General features: G+C 44.6%; 1 protein-coding gene across 1 annotated transcript in view; it reads left to right on the forward strand.

Moving 5' to 3' along the window:
* Positions 1 to 26,798, forward strand: part of Grin2b (glutamate ionotropic receptor NMDA type subunit 2B) — a 344,377-nt gene that overhangs the window by 288,693 nt on the left and 28,886 nt on the right. Inside the window, exons 11-12 of the mRNA XM_042054500.1 lie at positions 722 to 847; positions 3,238 to 3,467. Coding sequence (XP_041910434.1) covers positions 722 to 847; positions 3,238 to 3,467 — 356 coding nt within the window. The remainder of the gene's footprint in view (positions 1 to 721; positions 848 to 3,237; positions 3,468 to 26,798) is intronic.

The following is a 26,798-nucleotide window of genomic DNA, read 5'->3' on the forward strand; positions in this document are numbered from 1 at the left end:
CTATACCGCAACAAAGTAGGCTGGGAAAGGAACCGCAGGCTGGACACCGAGAGAAGTGTGTAGGGACAAAAGTGAAGGGGCACGGTTATTCATCGTACAGCAGGATTTCCAAACCAATTCAGCTCTAAAACAGAACCTGCATTTGTCAAGAATTTGTCCTCATCGAAGGCGTCCTTCTTGGTATTGTCATGGGGATGAGGACATGAAACAAATCGGTTTGATATCATTTACCTCTTCCAATTGCACCATTCCTTGAGAGATCCAAATACGGTTCCGAGAGGGACAGAAACTCCCCCCAATAAACCCAGAAAGGCTCACAAACAAGATGGTGGTCTTTATGTATTTGAAAAAAATGATCTTGCAGGGCGGTGGTGGCGCATGCCTTTAATCCCAGCACTCGGGAGGCAGAAGCAGGCGGATCTCTGTGAGTTCAAGGCCAGCCTGGTCTACAAGAGGTAGTTTCAGGACAGGCTTCAAAGCTACACAGAAACCCTGTCTCGGAGAAAACAAAAACAAACAATCTTTACATGCCCAGACATAAAAGGGGCCGCGCAAGCGTATCTTATGTTTTCCAAATTCAGCCCTGGCTCCCCGAGGGCACACCACACACTTGTGGCATGCTCCTCTCAAAACAGGTGTTCGCATGAACAGATGATTATGGGGCTATCGAGCTGCTTGCTCTCTGCTTTGACCCTGAGCACTGTTTTGCTTCCCTTCCCAGAGCCATTCAGCGCTGACGTGTGGGTGATGATGTTTGTGATGCTGCTCATTGTCTCTGCCGTGGCTGTCTTTGTCTTCGAGTACTTCAGCCCTGTGGGTTACAACAGGTGCCTAGCTGATGGCAGAGGTAAGGCTGTGCGGAACTCCTGCGCCTCTGCCTTTTCCCCGCCCCCACTCACAACTCAGAATCATTATATTCATCCTTTGTTACCTGTTATCTCCCTACTTTCTGTGAGGTTGGGGACCATTAGCGTGTCAGTGTAGCAATGTTTAAGAAGAAAGATTGATAATGGAGATGCTTATGTCTGGACACTATTTCTAAAGTATAGGTTATAAGCAATTTGTTGGGAGAAATATGAGGGAAAAGGCAGACTATGCACACATAGTAAGAATAAGAAAAATTAGACTGTGCAGAGGGTATATGAAAATTCTTGTGGTCACTGGAGCTTCCCATAGTTGAAGGGTTACTACTGAGTTTCAGTGTCTCCACATCCTATGTCTTTCGCCCATACAGTAACTCAGAAGTACTTCCAGGAGTGTAGAAGTAGCATGCTTGAAATAAAAAGGACATGGAAGGCCAGTTCTCACTTGTAGCTACTATAGCATGGGTCTCATGTCCTGAGTAAGTAGGCATCAACATGGGGAAACTGACCTTGTGTTTGAAGCACTTTTGATATTTTTGAAAATTTCATCAAATTTCTGAAGGAGTCCTGAGAATCTGATAAATAGCTCTTTTAGAACTTCATAAAAGCCCCAGGATTAAGAACTGTAATGCTTCTTCTAAACCTTTTCCTGTTAGAATTCTAGTTATCCTGGAATATAACTATTCCAATATATTATTCCAATAATATAACAAGAGGACAGCTCCTTAATCTTAGGTTCTAATAATAATTACATAACAGGCACTTAAAAGACAAAGGTGCTTGAAACTAGTCTCTGATTTACTAAACCCAGAATGAAGCTTAGACACTGTATGTTTCAAAATAGTGATTACTTACCTTGGTCTTGCTAGAATAACAAGATTCACCTTGTATCTGTTTAATAATAACCTCTAGGGTGATCACCTGGCAACAGTGTTCGATAAACATGCCACTCATGCTTGGGTAAGATTCACAGTCCAATCTTGAGAGCTACTGCTTTACCAGTGGACTTCCAAGTGCTGACCTACCTTATATTTTGTGTGTTCTGAGGTGGAGTTCTACATGTCTTCATAACATGGTGTGGCCATTGACTCCCCCACCCCATGCGAAAGGCTCACTTGAACCAGCGACCCGTACTTTAACCTGAGTGGCTCTAGTGTGTGAACTGTCTGAGGATCCCCGAAGTGTAGACAAAGGTCAGCCCTGTTAAAGGCCAAAGACAGAATATACTGCTCTCTCACCCAGAATACGGAAATTCACGTCTCCCAACTCCGTACCAGAACTCACGATTGCTCATGTTGCTTTAGGGTCCTTCTCTTTACAGAGGAGCCCAGCACTGGTCTGCTCAAGTCTCCTTAGGGCACTGCACAGTTTGCAAGGTCTGCTTTGTGAACAACTTTCTCCTTGCACATCTATCGTATGAAGTCAAGTCCACACGCACAGATGTACGTGCACAGATAGACAACAAGTTCAGCATGGCAGTCCCTGATGATGTAGCAGGCTAAGCACATGCTGTCAGCATTGCAGGCAGCGTTCCAAGACCTTTATTAATCTGTCAGAAAACTCTGTGGGCAGATATTCATTTCTGCAGTAGAAGTGTGGACAAAGATTCAGGTAACATGCAAGGTCTCTCCCTCACCAAGCAGGGACAGCAGGCAAGTCACAGATCACTTATGGGCAGAAGCCCTAAGGTCATATGGAGGGACATCTGTCAAGGACAGCCGTGTTTCTGTTCTAGATGGACATGGTCAGAACAAGAGTCATTGGTTTCTTATCTGGGCTTCCTTGTACAGAAGCTGTGGCTGCATTAGACTTGGTAAGGGTTGGCATTGAAGGGGTTAGGAGAATCAAGGTCATTTTAAAGACAGCTGCTAAGAGCTAGAAACTAAAGAGAACGTAACCAAAAGTACATTTGGTCATCCAGCACTGGTGAAACTCAACAAGAAGGTTTATGGCAATAGTACAAATGGGCCTCACACAATTCTTGCTAATATCTTGGAAGTTTAAAATATTTCCTTGTTAGACACAATGGTAAATTTTAAGAAAACTGGTCAATGTGACCATATTGGGATAGTTGGTCATTGTTACCCAACTTTCACCCAAAAGATCTGGATGCTCTAATATATGAAGTTGGAAAGAATTTTAGTTGGAAAAAGCTCTCCCCACACCCTAGGACTCTGAATTTGCTTCTAAGAAACCCTCTTCTGCCTTCCTCATGCTCCCAGGAGAGATGTATGCTCTTGAATTGTAAAGCTGTCGTTAGAGAGAGGGGTCTCCTGCTCTTGCCAGGAATTTTCCAACTCTGAGTGCTTGTAGATTGAAATAGATCCAATGATTCAGGCTTAAATGTTTCTCCCTGTCTTTTGTATCACACTAGAGCCAGGCGGCCCATCTTTCACCATTGGCAAAGCAATTTGGTTACTCTGGGGTCTGGTGTTCAACAACTCCGTCCCTGTGCAGAACCCAAAGGGGACCACCTCCAAGATCATGGTGTCAGTGTGGGCCTTCTTTGCTGTCATTTTCCTGGCCAGCTACACTGCCAACTTAGCAGCCTTCATGATCCAAGAGGAGTATGTGGACCAGGTTTCTGGCCTGAGCGACAAGAAGGTAAGAGACCCATTTCAGACTTGCGTCTTTCTCTAGCTTGTCCTGAACCCTACTCAACGTTCTCATGAACCTGGTAATTTTCTAAATGTTTAGAATCAACAGCATTTTCTTCAATTGGGACATGGGCATAGAAGCTGGATTCCCTACTGAATTAATACTCCTTCATGCCTGCCTTCTGATTCGGAAAGGGCTGCCACAAGGGCGCCCTGGGCTGCAAAATAAGGGGCTTGGTATGCTAGCAGGTTCTCTGAGTACATAGCTGCTCTTGTTGGATACAGTTGGGTGGCCTCCCAGCTCTGGGCTGCCTGTTCGCTGTATTATTAGAGGGCCGCCCCTGTGTACCCACACTGGGGATACCAGAGCTTTACATCTCATTTTCCTCCCAATGGTGGTTGGCTGTGGGCTCTCCCTTTGTTCCTCTGTGCACTCACGTGTTCCTAAGGCTGAGCGGGAGGGCTGTTCACATTGTATCTCGAAGAGAGGTGCTATTTAATGCATGATTGCCCCTGTGTGGCGCAGATGAGTGGGTTGCCCCCCATACCAGTTGCCATCCTCCCCACCTACCTGGCAGTGGGGAGAGGAAGGGAGGTATCTGCTAGCTTCCATCTTTCCTAGCTGAGGGGTACAAAAAGAAAAAAAAGAATAAAAACCTGCTCTAAATGCATGGGATCATGTAGGTCAGCCTGAAGCACGCCAGTTTCCATGGGAGGTTTGTCCCCTAGAAATGCAACAACCATGACAGTCTGAGACTAGAAAGGCTGTGTTTGCAGAGTGTCTGGGAAAGTTCAACACCAAAGAAGTTTGCGTCTTTTCATGTGCAGCTGTTTTCTTCTTCTTGGGTTCTTTAACATTTCGAAAGTGTCACTTTCCGTTCCTACTGGCAGGATGAGACCCTGAGATCAAGGCAGGTGTGTTTTCAGGCCGATGGGTATTGCTTTGTCGTCACATGGATGGAGGTCCTTGTGACAAGGACTTGGAGGACAGTTCCTCCATTCGCTCCTCTTCATTCACCTAGAATTCCCAGAAGTGTATGAGAACGAGGGACAGTTCCTTGAGGGAATTGTATGGTGTCTTTTGTGTGATATATATGTCTGTATGTGAGTGTGTGTGCATATGTGTGTTTATGTGAGTGTCTCTGTGTGAAATAGACAAATACACTATATTCACTGTTTATATGTGACATATTGCATGTTATTAGTTTATCTGATCTGTCTTTCTTTTTGCTTTATTTTCTTTAAATTGTTGGATTATTTTGCTTTATTTTTATTTAAACTTAATGTTTTCTCTTTCTTGTATGTCCTTCCCCCTTCTTAAAGCATCACATATTGCTCTGACTCACAATTTATGATGCATTTGTTTACATATTCATCCATTTATTACCTGATTCATGGTTAGACTAAAGCTTCTCTTGCTTATGGTTCTATCAGCAGCATCCATTGTCACTGTCTTGGTTAGGCTTTCCATTGGTGCAATGAAACACCGTGACCATAAAACAAGTTGGGGAGGAAAGGGTTTATTCAGCTTATACTTCCACACTGTTCATCATCAAACATCAGGGGAGAGTCAGGCTAGGAATTCAAGCAGGGCAGGAGCCTGGAGGCAGGGGCTGATGCAGAAGCCATGGAGGGGGGCTGCTTACTGGCTTGCTTAACCTGCCTTGCTTAGCCTGCTTTCTTACAGAACCCAGGACTACAAGCCCAGGGATGGCACCACCCACCGTAGGCTGGGCCCTCCCCATTGATCTCTAATTGAGAAAATGCCTTACAGTTGGATCTCAGGGAGGTATTTCCTCAACTGTGGCTCCTTCCTCTCTGATGCCTCTAGCTTGTGTCAAGTTGACTCAAAACCAGTCAGTATAGTCATTATGGAACTAACTAAATTTGAGTTAGACAGCTTTCATCCCTCCCTGCTACCAACCTCCATCACAGCCTTTACTTAGACTTGATCTAGATCAGATAGGCCACACCTACCAAAGGTCACATATATGCCAGACTCTCTCAGGGCTCTGCTGCCATCTGTCAGAGATATGGTTCTCTGTCTGTGTCACCAACAAGTGGCCAAATCGTGGGAACATGTCATCTTGCATTGATTTGGAAAAGGTGTAGTGGATTAAACTCCCGAGCATAAATTGTCCATGTCTAACAAGTTCATTGTCACTATGCCTCACTATGGCAACAGAGTGGTGGGTCACAGCCCTTTTGGAGACTGTCAGTTAACATGTGAAGATAATCTACCATATTTGTCTTATTGTTTTCTTCAAATATCTCTGAAAATAGCTCCCAACACTTTATTTATCTCTCTAATACTTTAATTTCACCCAGCAACAACTCAGAATGAGTTTCTATTTGAACTAAGAATAGTTGAAATGAAGGGGGGGGGGGGGAGTTTCTTTCCTTTATGGCCATCTTAGGCTACTGATAGTAAAGAAAACATGTGTCTGTCATGTTGTTAATATTCTATGAAAATGGACCACATCAGTTCTTTTACAGAAAATAAATGCAGCTACTTCCCCCCTAATGTGGCTTCCACGCCCTTTATTAATGACTGCCAGTTCTCCTGTATCTCTGGACAATGCTTACACCCTTACCTTACCTCTTCAGCATTCTTGACCACGGCTCAATCCAGGCATCTGCCTAGAGCATTCCTCTTCCTAGTTTTAACTTACTAAACCCCTACTTAAACCTGACTCAGATTAGAGATCCTTTACTTGGAGAACTCTCCCTAGGTTCATCTGGGCAGCTCAACACTCTCCCCCTTCTATGACAATTATTCAGGCCTTTATTATAATAAATTTTCTATATTCTATATGGTAATCTGAAGACTTGTATATAATAGTATTTCTCTTTGACTGTGGATCCTACAGTCAGTGACATTATTTGATCATTACTAGGACAAAATAATAGGAGAGTAGAGAGAGAATCTGTGTACTCTGTGTACTTAATGAGCCTCCTGTGCCCACAGTGGACATGATACTACGGGGAAAGAAAGCCACAACACAGCAGGAGCCTTTCACAACTGCTTAATCGGGAAATGATCGAAAATGGTTATCCGATGTATTTCAGAATGTCACAAGTGACAAAATAGTAAATTATAAGCATCCTACCAGAAAGTGTCAACATAATCTACATAATTATAGAAAACATTTAAGTAACTAATGACACATGACTGCATATTAGTGTCAGGAACAGTGGTAAAAATCAGAGGAGAGTATTTTGAAAGTGTACTTAAAATGTCAAAATTCACATTAGCATTACTTCAAAACACCTAAAGAAAACAGTATCTTGGAACTGGCATGGGGATACATGTGGGGAAACACATTATTTGAGTTTAGAAAAAGGAAAATAATTATGCATTGAAACAATATTATTGGGAGTAGAAATGAGATGATTTGGAAGATTATTTTTTTCAAAGGAATTACATTTCCATCAGGGAAAGCAACATTTACAGTAGAGAAGGATTCTGAACCTCGTTCGGGCTATCAGATGACATATTGTCTGCAATCCTGGAGTGGTAGGCATCTCCGAGCGACAATGAGAAGATATCAGTAGCTCTGACATTTATAGCTTAAATAGTCATCAATATTTGGGCAGAAAGACAAGTGCACTGAGATCTCATTTGTTATTGATAAGGGCACCTGCTTGTGTGCTGCTCCTGCTGCACGCCTCCCCTTCGGTTACAGCGCACTGCAGGGAGCCCCGAACGACCACAGGCTACGGTAACATGGACACAGCTCTGGCAGCCCCGCTGTACCTTCCTTTAGACACCAGGTGGGAAAGGGCCGTAAGGGAGTGAGTGGCATCTTTCCCCCGAACAATGAACCCACGGCACTTGTTCTTACATCTCTTGCCTATCCAGATAAACGTTCCCGTTCCCTTTTGCTGTCTGCCGAACCTAGCACAAAGGGGAAAGACCTCCACCCACCAGTATTTGCTGGGTACTAGGCACATTATCTTTGCCGCATCTCCGTGTGCCATTTGCATAACCTTTTCGTCTAGCTGTGGTTATCCCCATGTCCCATCAGGGCACTGCAACTCCGAGATAAGTTGAAACCCCGTGAAGTCACAAATATCAAGTGGCAGAGCCAAGGTTTAAGCCCCACATATTTACTTCTAGGATGTTTCCCTCGTAGGGAATCCCAGGCAAAGTTGTAACATACATCAAGACTAATATATTAGTTTTCTTAAATAGTTGTGACAAAATAACTAACAAAGAGAGCTCAAGGGCGGGTTTATTCTGACTCGTGGGAAGGGATGCGATCCATCGTGGTGGGGGAAGCACAGCATTGGAAATATGAGCTAGCTTGTCACACTGCTTCTGCAGTTGGGAGCAGAGACAGAAAGTGCGGCCGATGCTGTGGCGCCTCAAGCCCCACTCCCAGTAATTCTCTTCCGCCAGCAAGGCACCATAAAACTAAGAGTCCCAAACCACTGCCACCAGCAGCAGGGGTTTATGTTGGAACAAGTAATCCTATGGGAGCCGTCCCTCATCCTAGCCACAACAGTTCTTGCGGCCACTCTTCCTTCTACTCTAGTTAATTCCAATTTAGTCCTCTACCCTCTCGCTAACTAGCTGTTTGGGGTCCACTTAACCCGGGTTATTATCACAGCCTGCATTTTATCCACCACTGTTCCCACTGCTGCTGGTAAAGACATCATTGTTGCCATTACTGATGATACTTCAGCAATAACTTGGCTAGTACTTTTTTTTTTTAGCTCCTTTTAAGCCAGGCATATAATGCTAAACACATTGCAGAGGCAGTCTTGGGTAATGGTGTCGTTAATATCTTTATTTGTAGATGAAGCAATTGGAGCTTAGGGGTTAAATAACTTGCCCTTACGAGATTCTTGGCCAACTTTCACCCCTCCCTCCCACCAGTGTGCCACACTATTTAGATCTCGATTTTTTTTTTCTGGTTAATCACCCTTTTCCTGCATCCTCTGTGTACCTTATCAAAGATTAACAAGCTAAATCATTTCCATGTACTAAAAATTAAGCTAATTAATTAAGTCATAATAATTAGATAGTATTCTAAAATTCATACTGTTTGATAAATCTTTCAGAGGAATCATTTAAATAGACAGTAACAGGGATTTCTAGCACTTGAAAAAGGCTAATGGCTTTCAAATCGACTTTAGCCTGGGCATAAAGTGACCCTGACCTTTAAATCATTGTTGGACTATAGGAAGTGGTGATGCCGCGAGAGAGAGGGGAGGGGTCATTGATGTAGGCAGTGGGGATGAGGTTGGATTTAAGGAAACCTGCAGAGAGACGGAGATGACTGACTGTGGCGGGCTGGCTGTGTGGCTACTGGGCTCTCTAGGATGTCTGGCTACATTCTGCTTCATACACTCCTACCACCACTGTGACGTCCTTAAATCACATCATATAGCTTAGCTCCCGAAGGAGATAGATAAAAAAGCTTTCTTTTTGACAACCTGCTCATCTATGCAGACAACAGCAATCTTTGCCATTAGACATTCATAAGCAAGTGTTCTACAATTGGGCAGCACCCTCAGTCTTGCTGAAGCAATGGAGGAATAGTAATATTGGCCATACAACACATAAATAAAGACCTCTTGGTTTTTCTAGATAAATGGTAATTCTGGGTTTCTGAGAAATTTCATAGGATCTGAAAGTTACTGTTTCTCTTTTGGGCAGGTAATATGATTTGAATGCCCTCTGCCAACCCCAGGATAGATTTTAATTGACATTGTAGCAGTATTAAGATGTGATTGGGTTATGAGGGTTCTGCCCCAACAGTTGACTAATGTCAGGATCTTAGAAGCGGGTTAGTTGCCATGAACCTGGCTTTGCTCAGTTTCCCCAGCTCTCTTGATCTCTTCTGTCGTATGCACAGGCTTCTCTACATTGTGATGTTCTGTCATGCGTTGGCACAATGAGAAGGCCTTTGCCAGACGTTGATGCCGTGTCCTGAACTGGCCAATCTCTAGAACAATGAAGAATACGTTTCTTTTGTTTACAAATCACCAAGTCTGTACTATCCTGTTACAGTAGCCTATACTGGAGGAAAACAGTAGGATGTGGCCTTCAAGTCAACATGCAGACAGAGAAATAATAACCATGCGAGCCTGCAGTACAGTAGCTTGGTGATGGGCACGTTTCTAGGACTCCTATCCTGAAACAGTGGGACGTCGGTGAGCTTATGTGGAGAAACAGGGCCATCATTTCTAGTCTACAGTGTATTTTCCTTGCTCTATTAACTTCAGGCTGAAAGCCAGCAGGAAACCGCTAGCCTCACACAAGAGCTGTCACACCCTGTCCCTGGCTGAGACCATTTTGGTCAACTCATAGACTATAAGGATAAGAATAGTTTAGTAGAGGCATCAGGCATGACTAACGAGGCAGATCACTAGCAATGCGGACCCAGGTTGGACATCCAGGTACTTGAGTAAAATGCAAGGGTGTGAGCCATGCACACAAGCCCTCTGGAGCTGACAAGTAGCATGCCATCTTTTTTTTTAACTGTCTTAAATTTTTTTAAAGATTTATTTATTATGTGTACAGTATTATCAGTATTCTGTCTGCATGTATGCCTGCAGGCCAAAAGAGAGCATCAGATTTCATTACAGATGGTTGTGAGCCACCATGTCTCAAATTTTTTAATTAAACTTTTTAAATAAAGTTTTTACTAATTTATTTATTTAGAATCAGGATCTTATGTATCTGGCTTCCAACTCATTGTGTTTCTGAGACTGGCTTTGAACCTGTGGTCTTCCTTTCTCCACCTCCCAACTGGTAGGGTTACAAATGTGTTCTGCTACACCTACCCAGCAATGTATACTCTTGGAAAAGATGACAGAGAGCAGGTCTTTTGGAAATGGCAGGAGAACAGAAGTCCTCACATCCTGGGAGCATATGGTGTGCAGGATATACAGGGCCAGGGAACGGACATCTGCCTTCTCTTGCTCTCAACCGTCAGAACCAATCCAATACTGTATACGGACCACCATCCCACCGAAAGTCCTCCTTAGTCCTGCCAGGGTAACCCGTTCATGTGGGTCTAGAATAAACCTGAAGCTCTTGGATAACGTCAAGGTTGCCCACCAGAGTCAGCTACCACCACTTCTATGGTTTATATCAAGTCTGAATCTGCATGTTTCAACCTATTAAGGTAGGACCTAATTTCAGAGCCTATCTTCATTGGGACTGGAATTCTCTAAGATCCATTGGGATTTAGGAATGCTCATGTTCAAATCCCAGGCTGAGTATTCACTATTGGGCTGCCATGGGGTCTCCCAAACCTGCTTTCTCTCTTTTTCTATGTTCCCCTCCACCCATAACCCTAATGGTTGCTTTTTCTATAGCATCCAAAGACTTCTCACCCTAGATTCCTTACCTCCAAATCCTGTTACCCCACTGGAGCACTCCAGATGCGGGAAGGTGCCTCCAAAAGATACATCCACAGCTCAACCTTTAGATCCACTGAGTGCTGCCTAATTTGGGTGGTGATGGGGGGCTTTGCAGGCATAACTAAGACTTTGAAGTCAGAATATCGTGGACTGTCAAGGTAGGTGTTAAAGTCGATGACAAAGCAGCATGAGGAGCTGTGTGGGACAGAAGAGGAGGAAAAGGCTACTTGAGGATGTAGCTGGGATTGAAATGGCAAACACAGGCAGGCAATGAGCCACAGGGAGCTGAATGAGGTGAGGAAAGACACTCCCCTGGACCCCTAGAGGTATTATGACACAGTTAGCAGCCTGCAGAACTTACAGAAAAACATTTATGCCTGTGGTCACCTGCATGGCAACCACAGGGATCTAACACAGACCCATCGATGGCTTCTTCTAGAGCCTACATTTTGAGCTGGTTGTGCCCTTTGGACTTTGGGTCTTCTCTTCCTTGTCTCAGATCCTATGCTCAGCCATTTGGCCCCATCCTTATGAAACCAGCATTTCTCACAGAAGGATTTGATTCTCCTTTGTGTAGAATTCATGCACTTTGTCCTGGAGATCTTCAGGGAGATGTGTCACACGGAGAAGGTCTTTCTCTTTGCTGGTAAATTTTAGGACAACAGGAAGTGGCATTGTTTGTTCCCTTTGGCTGTGTCCTTGAGCCTGGTTAACGTATGTGCTGCGCACAGTCTTTCCCAAGGCCTGTTGTGAGGTCATTGTCATAAGTGACTGAAGGTTTATTTCTATTAGATGTAATCACCTTCACAGCTTCCTTGCTGTGAAAATCGTCACGAGCGCACTTTCCTCGTATTCCGGTTTATGGCATGTAGTTCGCGTCTCAGATACGGAGAGGACTTCATTCTGATCATTAAGTGCAGGTAACTCCTTCCTTCTCAAAAGCACAGGTATCTCACATACATGTACGTATGCGCGCACATACACACGAGAAGAGAGTTTTGTTTCACTCGCTGACGTTAGTGGAGCCATGTTTTACCCAGTGGAGAGAAATGAAACTAAAGAAGGAAGGAAAAGAGGGAGGGGGGAGGTAGGGAGGGGAGAAAGTGCTTGTGGGACCAGGAGAGGAGGAAGGAAGAGACTGGGAAGAAAAAACCCATCTGGACTTAATTGTGGGCTAGATCTGTGGAGTTATTCTTCAGAAAGGTATCCTTATGCAGGACACTAGATGACCAGAGGCTCCTGGAGCCAGTTTTGAAATGTTATTTATGCGAACCAGCATTAACAGGAGCTCACTGTTTCCCCCACCTGAATTGAACTGAACTGAGACCCAGATGAAAATCAGCAGCAGGCAGCTCCTACTTCTCTTTAGACAGGTCAGCCCATTGTGTGCGGCACAGTCTTGGTGGCAGGACTGGAAGTGCTGTTCCCACCCACTGGGGTCACCGAGTGTATCTGTGATTTCTATGCGGAGAGGGGTTCTGGGCCCAGCTTGGAATGACCAAGAACACTGGGGCCTCTGTTTGAATTTGGGCTTTTGTATAGACGTGACTCCTCTTCTCAGAGAGGAGAGCTAGTCATTTAGCTAGCTATTAAAGACAATTTCTTCATTCTGAAGTTTATTTACACGGACAGGAAATAAGCTTGTTCTCCAACATCTTTTTCTTTCTCACTAAAAGCAAAATTAAAAATAAGTGTTTTGTCTCAAGGAGACTGGGCTTACTACATCCCAGCTTGTGGGTAAAAATGTATTAAGAATGAGTGTCTCACAAGCAGTGATGGCGCACGCCTTTAATCCCAGCACTTCGAAGACAGAAGCAGACTGATCTTGGAGCTTGAGGCTAGCCTGGTCTACAGAGTGAGCTCCAGGACAGCCAGCACTACACAGAGAAACCACTGTCTCAAAGGAAAAAAAAAGAATTAGTGTTTGCCTTCTCAGTAATTAAGTTGGAGTCCTCTGAGACAGATTAATGTAGCATGAAAAATTATATGTAGCCTAGGGCCAGAATCCTACAACATATCAGACTTGAGAGATGTCAGAATTCTAGTCACAAAGTTAGCTCCTGAGCAGGTCCTGGGTTCGTGTGGTTGTTTCAACCTTGTCACCTGCCATGTGTACCCAGAAACAATGGCAGCAAGAATGGGAAAAGTTCTCAGTGAATTGTGTGCCCCCTGTTATGTTTTGGAGTCTTTCTGCCTAGCTGGGCATGTGTGAGAGCCAATGGGAGCCCAGGAATACCTGGGACTGGGAAGGCCCGGCCCCTTCATTTATAATTCCATGTTGAGAGCTCCTTTCCAGAATGGGTCCTGGAGGGTCATTGAAAGACTTCTCAAGATCTGTAAACAGCAGAGTCTCAGACCTTTCCTCTGCAAGCATTTTAATCAAGTCTGGTTTGGGCAGGACCCTTCATTCACAGCTTCAAGGGCACTGGCTCCAGACCAGTCCAGTCCTGACAGCACAGGAGGAGGGGAGAAAAGGAGCAGGCTGGCTCCCTGGCAGAGGAGGCTGTTCCGGTTTTCCAAGGAGTCGGGAGCTGCTGAGCCAAAATGTGGGGTCTCGTTTTCTCTCCTGAAAATCATAGGACTTACACCGAGGAGAGAGGTCATGTGTTGAAGAATCTACTTGCAAGCATGAGGGCCTGAGTTCCATCCCTAAAACATACATGTAAAAGTCAGGAATCGTGGCATGTGCTTGTGATCCCTGCACTGGAGAGGCAGAGGCAGGGACATCTCTGGGGTTTTCTGGCTGGCCAGCCTAACTTGCTCAATGAGTTCTAAGCCATTGACCATAAAGTAACTCTGTAACAACAGCAACAACAAAGAGCAGGACCCGAGAAACAACATTGACGTTAGTTGTCCTCTATCCTGTGTGTGTAAATACACATTCACATTTACCAAGAAACTGTGTCACAGGAAAGCAGGTATCCCAGCAGAGCATGACAAAGAGCAATCACTCAGGGGCCCTTTCTCATACTCAACAAAACAAACAAGAAACTCCAGACTCTCCCTTCCCGAGGTTCACCAGCAGAGAGCACATGCAATCATTTGTTTGAAACATGCTCTGTGCATACAAAGGGTGACCCATTCCCCAGTAGTCACATGGGAAAGGCACTTATTTCTGCCTTGGCCACCTCACCTTGTCCTAGCATGTCACAGGCTCCTCTCGAGTGAGAATTGTGATCTTGCCTGTCAACCCCAAATCAGTGAGAAAAGGCTTTTAAGCATAATTGTCTGTCCGGTGGCCTGAGCTGGGCCTGCTGCAAGCTACGGATTCTGCAAGGGCAGTGAGGGGCATTCCCGTGAAGGAGCTGCTATCTTGGTGGTGTGGGGGTGGGGTGGGGATTTGGTGTTGGGCAGAGGCCATGCCCATAAAGTGCCTTCAGCTCCTCACCAGAAGGGTTCGGGAAGCAGTCATCCTTCCTAGGCTCATGTACCAGGAAGTGTCTCTCCGGGTAATAAATGGCCCAGTTGAGAAACCTTTCCACTTCCACCCGCTCATGATGGTACCCACTACTTCCATGATCCAGGAGTCAGTGAAGAGCAGGAGTCAATGAAGGAAAGTAGTTCCCAAAGCAATCTGTCATCTAGGCTGACTGATCTGAGTGGCAGCCACTTTCCTGGAATTCTTTAATGGTTACTTATGCATAACTGTGACCAAAATGTCTGGCTTTAGAGGACTCCATCTGTGGTTGTTTGGTCCTGTGTGATTAATGGCAGAACGTGTGGTACAGGAGCATGTCATGAGGTTCATCACATGGTGGAGAGGAGAGAGGTACAGGGCTCAGGGTGGCTCTCCCTCCTCTGGTTAGTCCTCTCTGCGAACAATACATCAGCCCACTGATGTTGGAGGGTCATGTATGCGCTGTATGACTCTTCTGGGGGCTTCTAAATCCAGCCATGCCGACGACCAAAATCACCATCACAAATGCTTTGGTGCGCTTATAATTCTGCTTTAAATCTTTATATAAAAAGAAAGCGACTTTAAACTGTCTCTTGAAATGCATCTCACAGAGTATTTATGTTGGGGAAATGGAGTTATCATTTACTCATCTGTCAGTGAGACATCTTCTCAGAACACCTCCCTATTAAGCCCGAGATCCTTCAGCTGGAAAGAATTGGAATCTTGATTTGGTAGACACACCTGCGTAGGAAAACCGGGACCGTTGGGCTCGGAACCCAGAACTGAATAAAATATCACAATAGCACAGGAAGTGGGCGCAAGCACTGACAGCCAAGTTCATGGGCTGCCCCTTCGGAAGGCAGCAGACAGCTCTCCGTGACTGTCTACATTCACTAAAGGATGAATACTCCTAGAATACAAGCTGGTACTAAGTTCTGCTCCCTGATGGATTAAATTGCCCTTAATTAGCTAACCATTTGCAGTATTGTTTCACTGGGGAAGTGTCTTGGTGTTTTTTCAACAGCTGATTTAGACATGAACTATTGAGAATGGTATGTCCTTAGGTTGGAGCCCGTGGGAAATTGCAATCCAAAGCCGCAACTGAATTAGCATTTGTATCGTGTGCTCTTTTGCAATGTGAGCAATCATGGCCCCCACTCGATAGCCACTATTAAAAAACTGCATTGGCAAAGACTCCAGAGAGCTCACCAGTCATTCGTGACCACTGGGTGACACTCTCTCAGCTAAGTGCTCCACATCGTTTCCTTTTGTTGACTTTTCCTCCAGAACTTTTTGAGGCAGATGCTATACCAAAGAGAAAAACAAGACAAGGATCTGTATGGTCTTGCTCTGTTCCTAAACTCCTGGCTGATGCTGCCTCTCCAAGAGAGTCCTAGGCTCCCAGCTGTGCATATCCACCGTTGCTGGGCTCATCCCTCTAGAGACTGGTCCTAACCTTTATACACCCCTTGCTCAGTCTGGAGCCAAGTTCTGCCAAAACCCCTGTCCCCGTCTCACTTTGGTAGATTAATTGATCTCTTTTTGTATAACTTGCCTGAATATTTTGTTTAAGGCTCTGTATTATCTGCATTTAACATGTTATCTAGTATAAAGATGGTATCTGGGATATAGATGATACCTAGGATATAGATGATACCTAGGATATATATGATATCTAGGATATATATGATATCTAGGATATACCTAGGATATAGATGATACCTAGGAGATAGATGATACCTAGGATAGAGATGATACCTAGGATAGAGATAATACCTAGGATATATGTGATAAGTAGGATATAGAAACAACTTACTCAGCAGATGCGTACTGGGTGGTTATTAATCACCCTTGAGTGGAGTTGCTAGGTGAGTGAATGGGATTCTCAATTACACTTGAACCTCAGAGAATATTATTTTAGTTTAAGTATAGTCCAAAAGTGCATGGAAACCCTTTTGTGGGGTGGCAGGGGACACGGAGAAACATTCACAGAACAACAGTCAGTGAGAACGGTAAAAACGGAGTTCCAAAGGCATATAATGAGCCAGGTGTGGTGGCACTTGGGAGATGGAGGCAGGAGGATGGAGTCCTAGCTCAGTCTTGGCTACATAACGATTTCAGTGACATCCTGCACTTGCAGCGCTAGGCGGAGTCACAGATTTAATGTCAAAGGCATTTCCTTGTGTGTTCTTTTCCTTTCTAAAAACACAAAAATAATCAACTCTTCATCCTAAGCCTTGATCTCCTCACCTTTAATTATTTAATGAATTAACCTTTAATAGTTTTCTATGTAGCAAATTTTACTTGTTAATTATAGAAAACACTGTGATCCCAACACCCTTACACCAGCATCAAAGATGGCCCAACTTCATTCCTGCCTTATCCTACTTTCGGTTCTTAACTTTTCATCAAAATGCAGCGTTTTGACTGGCGGGAGGCAGAGACAGGCAGATCTCTATGAATTTGACCTGGTCTACAGAACTAGTTCCAGGACAGCCAGGCCTACATAGAGAAACCCTGTCTGGAAAAAACAAACAGACAGACAGAACAAACAAACACAAACAAAAAGCAGCAATTCAACTTTTCAAATGCCACTTGTGGTCCCTAGTGTCATCCTATCTTTCTTGACTCGGCTTTTGACAAACACAGTTCCTGTTCCTTCTCGCTGTGGTACCTGGTGAGAACTCTTTCGCATGCTTTCTACTGAACTTCATCCCTTTAATATTTTCCCTCCTCATCCTGACCTGTTTTCATGTGTGTTGTAATTTGAAAGTAAAACTTTCTCCCCTTCCCCAAGAAAAAGTTCACGTGTTTAACCCTCGGTCACCAGCAGGAGGAACTGTTTTGGAAGGTTTTGTAACCTTTAGAAGTGGAGTCTTACTGAAGAAAATAGCTTATTGAGGGTGGGCTTTGAGGTTTAGTAGTCTGGGCTCCACTTCCTGTTCTCCACTCCTCCATCTCATGCTACTGACTCCCTCCCTGCCTTCTCTACCATGATGAAGGTATCCCTTCTTAAGCCACAAGCCAAAGCAAATCCTTTCCCCTTTAAGTAGATTCTGTCGTCTATTGGTTCATAGCAGTAAGGAAAGTGAAGGTAGTTATCTTTTGCAAACTATCATGTTTTTTTTTTTTTTTTGTCAACGGATGGCAGAGAAGACAGGCTGCTTTACAATTATTTATGAAACTGAAAACCAGCAGCCAATTAGTAGAATGGGGGAGTATGTTAGATGAGGCTGTGAAGCGGGTGTTTTTCTGTCCGGGGATACAGCTTGATGAGAGGGCTCTCGCCTAGCACCCCAGTCCAATCTAATGTGGACTTAGAGAGCACTTCCCATCCATCCTCTGAGATAGTGCATGCTTCCCCATGTGTTTGGAGTCACCACACAGACCCAACTCAACTGCTTATGGCTGCCCTTTCACTAACGATCCTTCTCGCCTGGTGACACATGTCTCTTATTTCACAAGGATCCTCTGTTTTTGGAGTTCTGGGATTGGAGTCCAGCACTCGGCATCGAGCTGTGTCTCCAGCCAGAAGAGCATCTCTCTTCACAGCCTATTGATCAGCTTCTGACTTGCAAGTTTACAGTTCAAGTCCAGCTTCTCTGCAGTCCATTGACAGAGAAGTATGATGCACGATCCTTAGATTCATTAAAGGAATCTTGCCACTGATCTCTTAATAGAATCATTGTATCATGGAATTCAATTTTAAAAAAACCCTCATTAATGAGGATACAGAAATGCCCTCATTAGTAAGAATATTTCCCTCTCAATCCAATCTTTAGATTACAGGTGAGAGATGGACTTGTCTACATAATCCTGCCATTCAGGCTGACCTGACCTGCCAGCATTCTGATCTCTTCAACCTATGTGCTTCCTCTAAACAAAGCATCTTCCCTGAGCCTGGAATGATGCAGAATTTGAGTGTTGTATGAGAAAAAAAATAAATATATTTTAATGTGTTTCTATGAATAGACCTGGAAGTTTTCCTGCGAACTCACTCCAGGCTATGGGCTCAGTTTGAAAGGGAGGCACTTCCAGGTGCCATATTCTCATCAGCAAAAGCTTCCATGAATGCAGAAGCTAGAGCTCAGGTCACCAAGTGCACATAAGGTGTACAATTTGAGAGATGCTGTAGTGATTGGGAGCCCAGTGGTGATTCCTTACCTGGCATGCTCCAGGTCCTAGGTACAATCTCCTCTTCTCTGGGGGTAGATATTTAAAATCTAGGAGATGTTCTAAACTAAATTTATTTGTCCCTGTTTCTCTTCATCTATCATAGAAATCACATGATATGTAGCATGATACACCAATAGTTAAGATGTCTTCATACTTCTCGTCTGTGTTCTACACTGTAACCTTAGTGATTGCAAGAACTTATCGGATGAGTGAATAAATGGCTCAGTGAACGAGTGAGTGGATGAATGAATGAGAAAAAGGTTCTTAAGCTCATATAGTGTTCATCGTGTAAGACAAAGCCATACAGTTTTTATTTGAATATGAAAGCTTTTTCATAGCAAATGGCTACAGGGAAAGAAAGAGAAGGCAATGCAGATGAGAAATACTTGACATTTCCTGTGCCAGATAGAATTTTCACACCTTTTAGTTTTTCCTCCTGTCAAGCCACCTAAATGGGGCAGACATTGAGGAAGAGAACTGAATAAATGGGGTCTCCACCTGTGCTAGTATTTTGGCTTGTCAGACTTTAAATCGCAGTGTTCTTTCAGAACTTATCTGGGAGATATCAGACCTCTTCAGAGCCCTGACTATCACCTGTCTCCTATTTGTGACCAGTAGAGTAAATAGGTCCCTCTGGCCTGCCAGTGTCGAGCCAGCTTCGTTCCCTGAATGGAAAGATCCCGCTTCCCAGTCAGCCAAGTCTTTACAGAGCACCTGCTGTTTTCCTGGGTACCACCAACAGCAGAAGTCAGTCAACCCAAAAGAACCATTAACACTTCCCGTTTAACAGGGGACGGGGACAACCCACAACAAAGCAGGCTTGTATCAAAAGATTATTAAAGGTAGTAGTAGCTTCTTTGATTTTTCTAGAAGAAGTACATACCAAATATTATTTTTTAAATTGCCCATGGTCTTCTGTATACAAATTCCAACATAACTCCCCTATCTATGGATTCTGATAACATGACAGGTGTTCACTGAATGCATTTGAATAAATGATATTAAAGCAGAATATTAATCATGAGTTAACAGTGTAGAATGACTTTCAATCCTTTGTCACTTGGGGATGTTGAGTTCCATTCATCTAACAACCTGGCTGATGACACTCTGCAGCGTAATTTTCTAATGCATTATAATTGGAGGTCCCTCATGGGTAACTTAGACATAAGGACTTTACTGAATCCTCAAGGCCCGAGTCTCTGCTGTCTTTATCATCAACTTTCCTTCATGTCTTGAGCAGCCTCGCACCCAAGACATATGCCGAGGTGAAAAAGCTTTTTGATCTCTGACAGGTAATGACATCCCTGGCTTTTCTTTTCTCCTCTGTGCCATACATAAGTGACTCAATCTCCATTTCTCCAGCTCCATTGCCCAGGTCACAAGTGTACCAGGAGGAATAGCGGGTAGTCTGGGAAATAAACCCAGCGCAGAATAAGTCCAGGGAAAGAGTGTGTCAATGTTAAGCCAGTTTCTTTACCAAAGGATTTTCACTCAGAGCCCCGGCCTTCGGGGCCCACTGGGAGCCCTGGACATGCACTGTGCTTAGTGGCATCACTAGGCCACATTGTGGCTCTGGCATTCTCTCAGCTGTGCGGTCTCTATGTAGAGCCAACTTCATTGACCAAAGGAAGAAGTCCCGCTGGGCTATGCATGGGTCATGGTGTGATGGGGAGGCAAATGCTTTCCTTCCCATTTGTCAGTGGGAAACCTATTGATCAGATGGATTGCCAGGACAGCAGATATGCGCCTGTCCCCTGACCTGCCCGCCCCCATCACCACTGGCCAGAGACCTCACCTGGCAGAGTCCAACCTCCACCCCCACTTCCTGACTCGGAAGACATCAGTGCTGTCAGGAGCACTGGGTTCATCTACAGATGACTTCAGTGAGGAGCCTCCACGTAGATGTCCTGTGGGAACCTCTAGTAACCTCCCCCAGTGGATCAAACCTGTTGGGACTCTTGGAGCAACAACTTCAGCACCTCACTCTGCAGTGACTCTATCTATATCTGCCACCCAAAACCTTCCTTAAGGCCATTGGTCTTTGCTGGTCCTCAAAGCTTCAAACAAAATCTGGAAAAAATCCCTGATCTCCCCCAGGCCATCTGGAAGCTGGAGTGTTGTGGGAAACAGTCTTGCCTGAAAGTGGGTTGGAGGAGCACAGCGGAGACTGGCTGTGCCAGGGACTACAGAAGGATAAAATACAAACTCTCGGTCCTCACGCCTCTGGCTCCCTTCATCCTTGTGTTATCAGCATCATCCCCAACTCTGTCGCATTTCTGATGCCAAAGAAATATCTATACACATTGTCAAGTCCGAGATTTGACAAGCTCTTATGGGATCTCAGCTCGGATACAGTTTTTGAGGAAAAAGATGGTGCCAGGAAAGATGTCCTCAGCTGACATCAGGACAAATTAACTCCTTGTCCCTAGGGACGACGGTCCAGCACTACATCTGAGCAATATCCCACTCGGCCATGTTGCGTGATTCTACATTAACCAGTAAGCATTTTAAATAGAGTGTGAGGCCTAATACACAGAATTCAAATCATTCCCTTATTAGATCATGCATATGGAGAGTTTATTTAGGGTCAGGGACTGTTCTAGGCCCTGGAATTACAACAGTGAGTGCAAAAAGGAAAAATCACAGTGGGAAAGGAAGGAGAGCAGAGAAAAAGGAAACTGTAAAGAAAACAATGTGGAGTATTAGCAGGTCTCACCTCGTGGAGAGAAAAATCCAGTAAAGCAGAGGAAGTCATTAGCAGGGCAGTCACAGTTTTCCCTCAGCACATTGGGGTAGGCCTGGGAGTCTGGCTGGCACAAATGCGGGAGACTGTCTTAGTTACCCAAGGTGTTCTTGGGTGGAGAAGAGGATGCTTGGACAGGAGCCACCTGGTGGGTTCTGGCAACTACCAGGTGGTCTCCCAGGGCAACTGGGCGTTAGAGGGAGTACAAGGACAAGAGGAGGTGGGTTCAAGGGACAAGACTTCCTCCCCTCCCTGGCTCTCAACATAAGGATTCGTTCTCATGCCCTTTTCATTTGTCTTCCTGTTAGGAAACCATAGTCCAAGTTCTTGGCCATTTTCTAGTAGACATTTTTTATATAGCCCCTCTCTTATCCCAGCTATACACTTACGTTGAGTCCTAATTCACCCAAATTCTGTATCCTCCCTTGGCCTGTCAGTCAATGCATTCTCATGATGTAGCTTCCATTCGGGCACCAAATTCATGTGCCATGTTTACATATACAAGCTTTCCTCCCATCTTCAGGACACACACTGTACTCATGGGCATTGATACCTTTGCTCATGATAGCCTGTTGCTCTGGTGTCTTCCACAAGCCAACAGTCAATCACAGCAAGTGTGTAAAGGTTGTTCCATGCCAGTTCCACCCCCATTATGATATTCTCCATATGCCCTAAGCTTTTATAAGCTCTTTTTCCCCCATTTCCTACTGGGAAGTTGGTATGCCCATCTGTTTTTTGGATTCTTCAGACAACCTGTTTTCTGAGCCTGTATGAAATGGTATGGTATAGCTTATTGTTATGTGTGGTGACTGTTGGAGTTCTTTCTCTGCTCCCACCTAGCTGTAAGGGTTGACCCAAATTATCTATCGGATATTAGTGTCCTTACGCATTAAGTGGGGTTAAGAATGCTTACCTCATGGGGTTAAAGGGAGGATTAATGGCTTGCTGCATACAAGTTGTAGAGCATGAACTGTGCGCTGGGAAAAGCATTAGCTGTGGCTGGCACTAAGTTGTCGTTATCCCAAGCTAAGCTGTAATGTAGAGCTCGTCCCTGTTGTCTTGTTTCATTTCAGAGTTCAGTCACGTACTTGTGGCTATGCCCACGTCGTGTACGTAGATGATGGTATTTTATGACAAGAGACAAGACCATGCCAACACCTAAACCTCAGGGAACAGGTGAAGCCATAGTCAATACAACTGGTATGGTGAATACAGGAACAAACCCTTTTACCCATCTTTCCTTGCTAAGGGACCAAGCTGGCCACTGGGCACTATGCTGCCATTCTTTGGTTTTAGGAAGTAGCACAAGAAATTTCATATTAATATTTGTTTATCCCAATATGTATCAAATTCAAAAGAAATCATTGCTTTGCTGCATCAAGATCTTTATTGTGAGGAAACCTGACAATTAACTAAATCTCCAGGAGCCTAAGAGCTGGATTTTGTTTCCGGTAAACCCCAGTGTGAGAATGATGATAGGAGGAAGGAGAATTCCAGTCTCTTCCACCTCGTTCCTCTGAAGCCTTTTGGGTGATCTGCTGTTCCACGCTGGACCCAGAGAGGCAGAGTGTGTCCTCCCCAACAGCACAGCATGCAGAACGCTGAAGGAGGCTTCTAGAATGATGGTGTGGCCAGGCACAAGGAGAAGGGCCAGCTCACTAGTCTTCTTGCATTCATGTATAGGGATACATGTGCAAGTGTGTGTGTGTATGTGTGTGTGTGAGAGAGAGAGAGACAGAGACAGATGAGACAGATACAGAGACAGAGAGTCAGAGAGAGACAGAGACAGATACAGAGACAGAGAGACAGAGACAGAGAGAGAAGGGACAGATACAGAGACAGAGAGACAGAGAGAGACAGAGAAAGACAGAGATAAATAGACTGGGTAAAGAGAAGAACATTGGAGAATAGGAAGCCAGTGTTCACTGAGTGCTGCAGTATGGTAGTAGGTTCCCCAGAGCCCCAGGAACAGAGCTGAGTTTGTGCTGTCACTTTCAACCATGCATCTTTGTCTTTTGCAACATTCTGTATGGGCTTTTTGTTAGTGATTCAGTCACTGCTTTCAAGTAATTTGAATAGTATTTTCTTCAATGAATGTTTTATAATACAATGTAAAACTTCCTTGGTGTATGTATGCATAAACTTGGTGTGTTAGTGTGGGTGCACATGGGTGCATATGTGTGCAGAGGCCCTGAGATTGATGTAGGTTGTCCTTCTTCCATTGTTTTACACTTTATTTATTTATTTATTGATTTATTCATTTATTTTTTGAGGCAGGATCTCTTATTAACAGGAACTTCAAGGACTCAGCTAGTCTGGCTCAGCAGTGAGCTTCAGAATATCCCTACCTGTACTCACCCCTGTCCCCAGTACTGAATATTAGGAGTCCATCACCATCACCCGTATTTTTGCATGGGTTCCAAGGATCAGAACTTGGGTCTCTGTGCTTGCACATCAGGCACTTTACCCACTGATTCCTCTCTAAAGCACCAAATAATCTTTTGTTCCTCCATCCCATAATGTCACTTTCAGGAAGGTGAGAAATCTTACTGTATCATCCAGCATTATCTCCACAGTCAGTGTAGATGGGAGTTTCTGTCCTGCCTGGTCCTGCAGCCATTCAGTCCCAAATAAACACACAGGGGCTTATATTAGTTATAAACTGTTTGACCTATTAGCTCAGGCTTATTACTAGCTAGCTCTTACAACTTAAATTAACCCACAATTCTTATCTATGTTTAGCTACATGGCTTGGTATCTTTTCTCACTAAGACATTCTCATCTTGCTTCCTCTGCATCTGGCTGGTGACTGTGTTTCTGCCTTTCCTCTTCCCAGAATTCTCTTAGTCTGGTGCCCTGCCTATACTTCCTGTCTAGCTACTGGCCAATCAGCATTTTATTAAACCAATATGAGTGACAAATCTTTACAGTGTACAAGAGCATTATTTCACAGCAAGCCAGGTTGATCCATGGGTGGGGTCTTGAGGGACCACACTGAAAACCACATTTCAAAAAAAAAATTCAAGTTTTAACATAGATCTTTAGGCCCTGAAGCAATACACACACCTAGCATTTTAGAATTAAATTGTTCTTGACTGTTAGCAGACCATGTACTTGTCCCATCTTTCCTGAGTTTACTGTGTTGTCATCTAGACCCTCTTTCTTTTACATTTTATATTTTAGTTTTGTTGGTTTTCTGGTGGTTGAAACAGAGTAGCGCTATATAGATGTGATGGTAAATGGGAAGACAGAGGAGTAAGCAGTGAGGTCATTTTCTTTAATACTCCTGGGTAATGAAGAATGATATTTGTTGTCTCACTGTAAAAGTCAAAACTAAACTGTGGGAATGGAGAATAGGTCCCTGTGTGTCAGGGACCGGAGGAGGTCTTTATAGGAATATCATGTGAGAGTTTTTTTGGGTGATGTAATTGTAATTGTATCTTTACAGTACTGGTAACAATGTCCTAGGTAAAGTTAAAATTCATAGACATGTTCATCAATTGTACTGCCTGGTTTTGTCAACTTGATATAAGCTAGAGTCATCAGAGAGGAAGACGCCTCAGTTAAAGAAATGCCTCCATGAGATCCAGCTGTAAGGCATTTTCTCAATTAGTGATCATTGGGAAAGAGCCAGCTCATTGTGGGGAGTACCATCCCTGAGTTGATGGTCCTGGTTCTATAAGAACACAGGCTGAGTAAGCCAGGGAAATCTAACCAGTAAGCAGCATCCACAATGGCTTTTGCATCAGCTCCTGCCTCCTGGTTCCTGTCCTGCTTGAATTCCTGTCCTGACTTCCTTCGGTGATGAACACTGATGTGGAAGTGTAAGCCAAATAAACCCTTTCCTCCCCAACTGTTTTTTTGGTCATGGTGTCTCAGTGCAGCAATATAAGAAACCGCAACTAAGATATCAGTGATGATGACACCCAGAGTCAATAGTTTGAAAGCACTGTGTAGGTGGAAGGCAGTGTCAATAACAGGAGTGGTAAGAGAAGAGGAAAGCTCGGGATAGGTAAAGAGGGTCTCTATAGAATTTCCATCAACACGCAGACTGCAGTCAGAAGCCACCATCTTTTCTCCTGAGGAACTAGAAGGGCTGAGTGGCAGTTGGGCATCGATTCTCTTTGTTATTCAAATGTAGAATCAGAAGTAATGGGATGAATTATTTATAGAGCGGGATTGTCACGCTCTGAAGACACAAAGCCCCCAGGTCCCTCATGGCAAGCAGGATAGCCTTTTGCAGAGTGTCCAGTCTGTAGCTCTGCAAGGTCACGGCTCTGGTTTGCACTGATCTGCACACACTGATAGGACAGGCAGAAGGAGAAGAGCCATTTTCTGGGCTGGTCTTTACATTAAAGATACTTTCTCAGCCCCTTTATCTCAGTAGACCCCCTCTCCCTGTATGTTGTTCCTCACCAGAGCTAACTGTGGTTAATTTTCTGTTAACTTCTGGGAGACAGGTGACTGGTGACAGGCCACTGAGCTAGAGGTCTAGGGGTCCAAACAGCAGCCTGAACCACAGAGGCCACCTGCATTGAGGAGATTTGGAGTGTCATCTTTACTTCCCAGTTCCAGTGACCCTGAACACTTCACAAATGGTTCCACTCTCACTTCAGAATGCTAACTGGGTTAGAGAGAGTGTGCAAACTGCACCCCTGCCCTCTACCACTCCAAACTCCACTACCCTCTCTGCAGCTTCAGTCCGCCCCCTGCAGGAAGCCTTCCAGGAATCCTGACTTGGTGGTGGCTGTTCTCATTTGGAATTTTTGTAGTCACAGTAGCTCTGGGGTCTCCTGTGTTCAGTGTGCGGCATGCACCATGCTTCATGGTCATGGAGGATAGAATAACATTATTACCCTTTCTGTTGCTGAGATAAAATGGTATGATCAAGGCAACTTATAGACGGATTTACTTTGGTTATGGTTCCAAAGAGTTAGAGCACATAATACAAGGCAGAAGAAGCATGCAGGCATGGTAGTTGGAGCAGGATGCTGAGAGCTCACACTTGAACCACAAGCCCAAGGCAGAGAGAGAAGGAACTGGACTGGCAGGTGGATTTTACCTCTGAAGCCTACCCTCAATGCCATGCTTCAGGCAGGCCAGGCTCCTAAACCTCTCTGAAACAACAGGATTAAGTATTCAAATGCAGGAACCTATGGGGGATAGTCTCATTCAAGCCACAGCAAAACATCCCTAAAGCCTCACATTGTTTTCACACACACACACACACACACACACACACACACACACACACACACACACACACTGCCCTGCCACAGTTCCCATCAAAGCTCAGAGCTCAGATCTTCTCCAGTTCCTGCCTCCTCAGTTCGGTCCTCCCAGCCTGGTGTAATGTGCTGGCTCTAGAGGACTCTTTCTCACACAAAGCCCGGTTTTGTCTTTCCAACAGAGCCCTCCCATGCCGCCACGACAATGGGTGTGATGATAATGACAGCAGTAGCCATGTTAACAATAACAGCACATCCGTATGCTTATCGTGTGCCAGACCCTCTACTGCTAGACGGCACACTCGGGAGAAATAGCTGAATACTCACACTTGATGCACAGGGTACACTCCACAAGTCCGGAAACCAGGGCACAGAGAAGTTAAGTGGGTGGTGCAAGATCTCACAGCTATCTTGTGT

This window comes from Arvicola amphibius, chromosome 2, assembly GCF_903992535.2.
Source record: "Arvicola amphibius chromosome 2, mArvAmp1.2, whole genome shotgun sequence".
Taxonomy (NCBI): Eukaryota; Metazoa; Chordata; class Mammalia; order Rodentia; family Cricetidae; genus Arvicola; species Arvicola amphibius.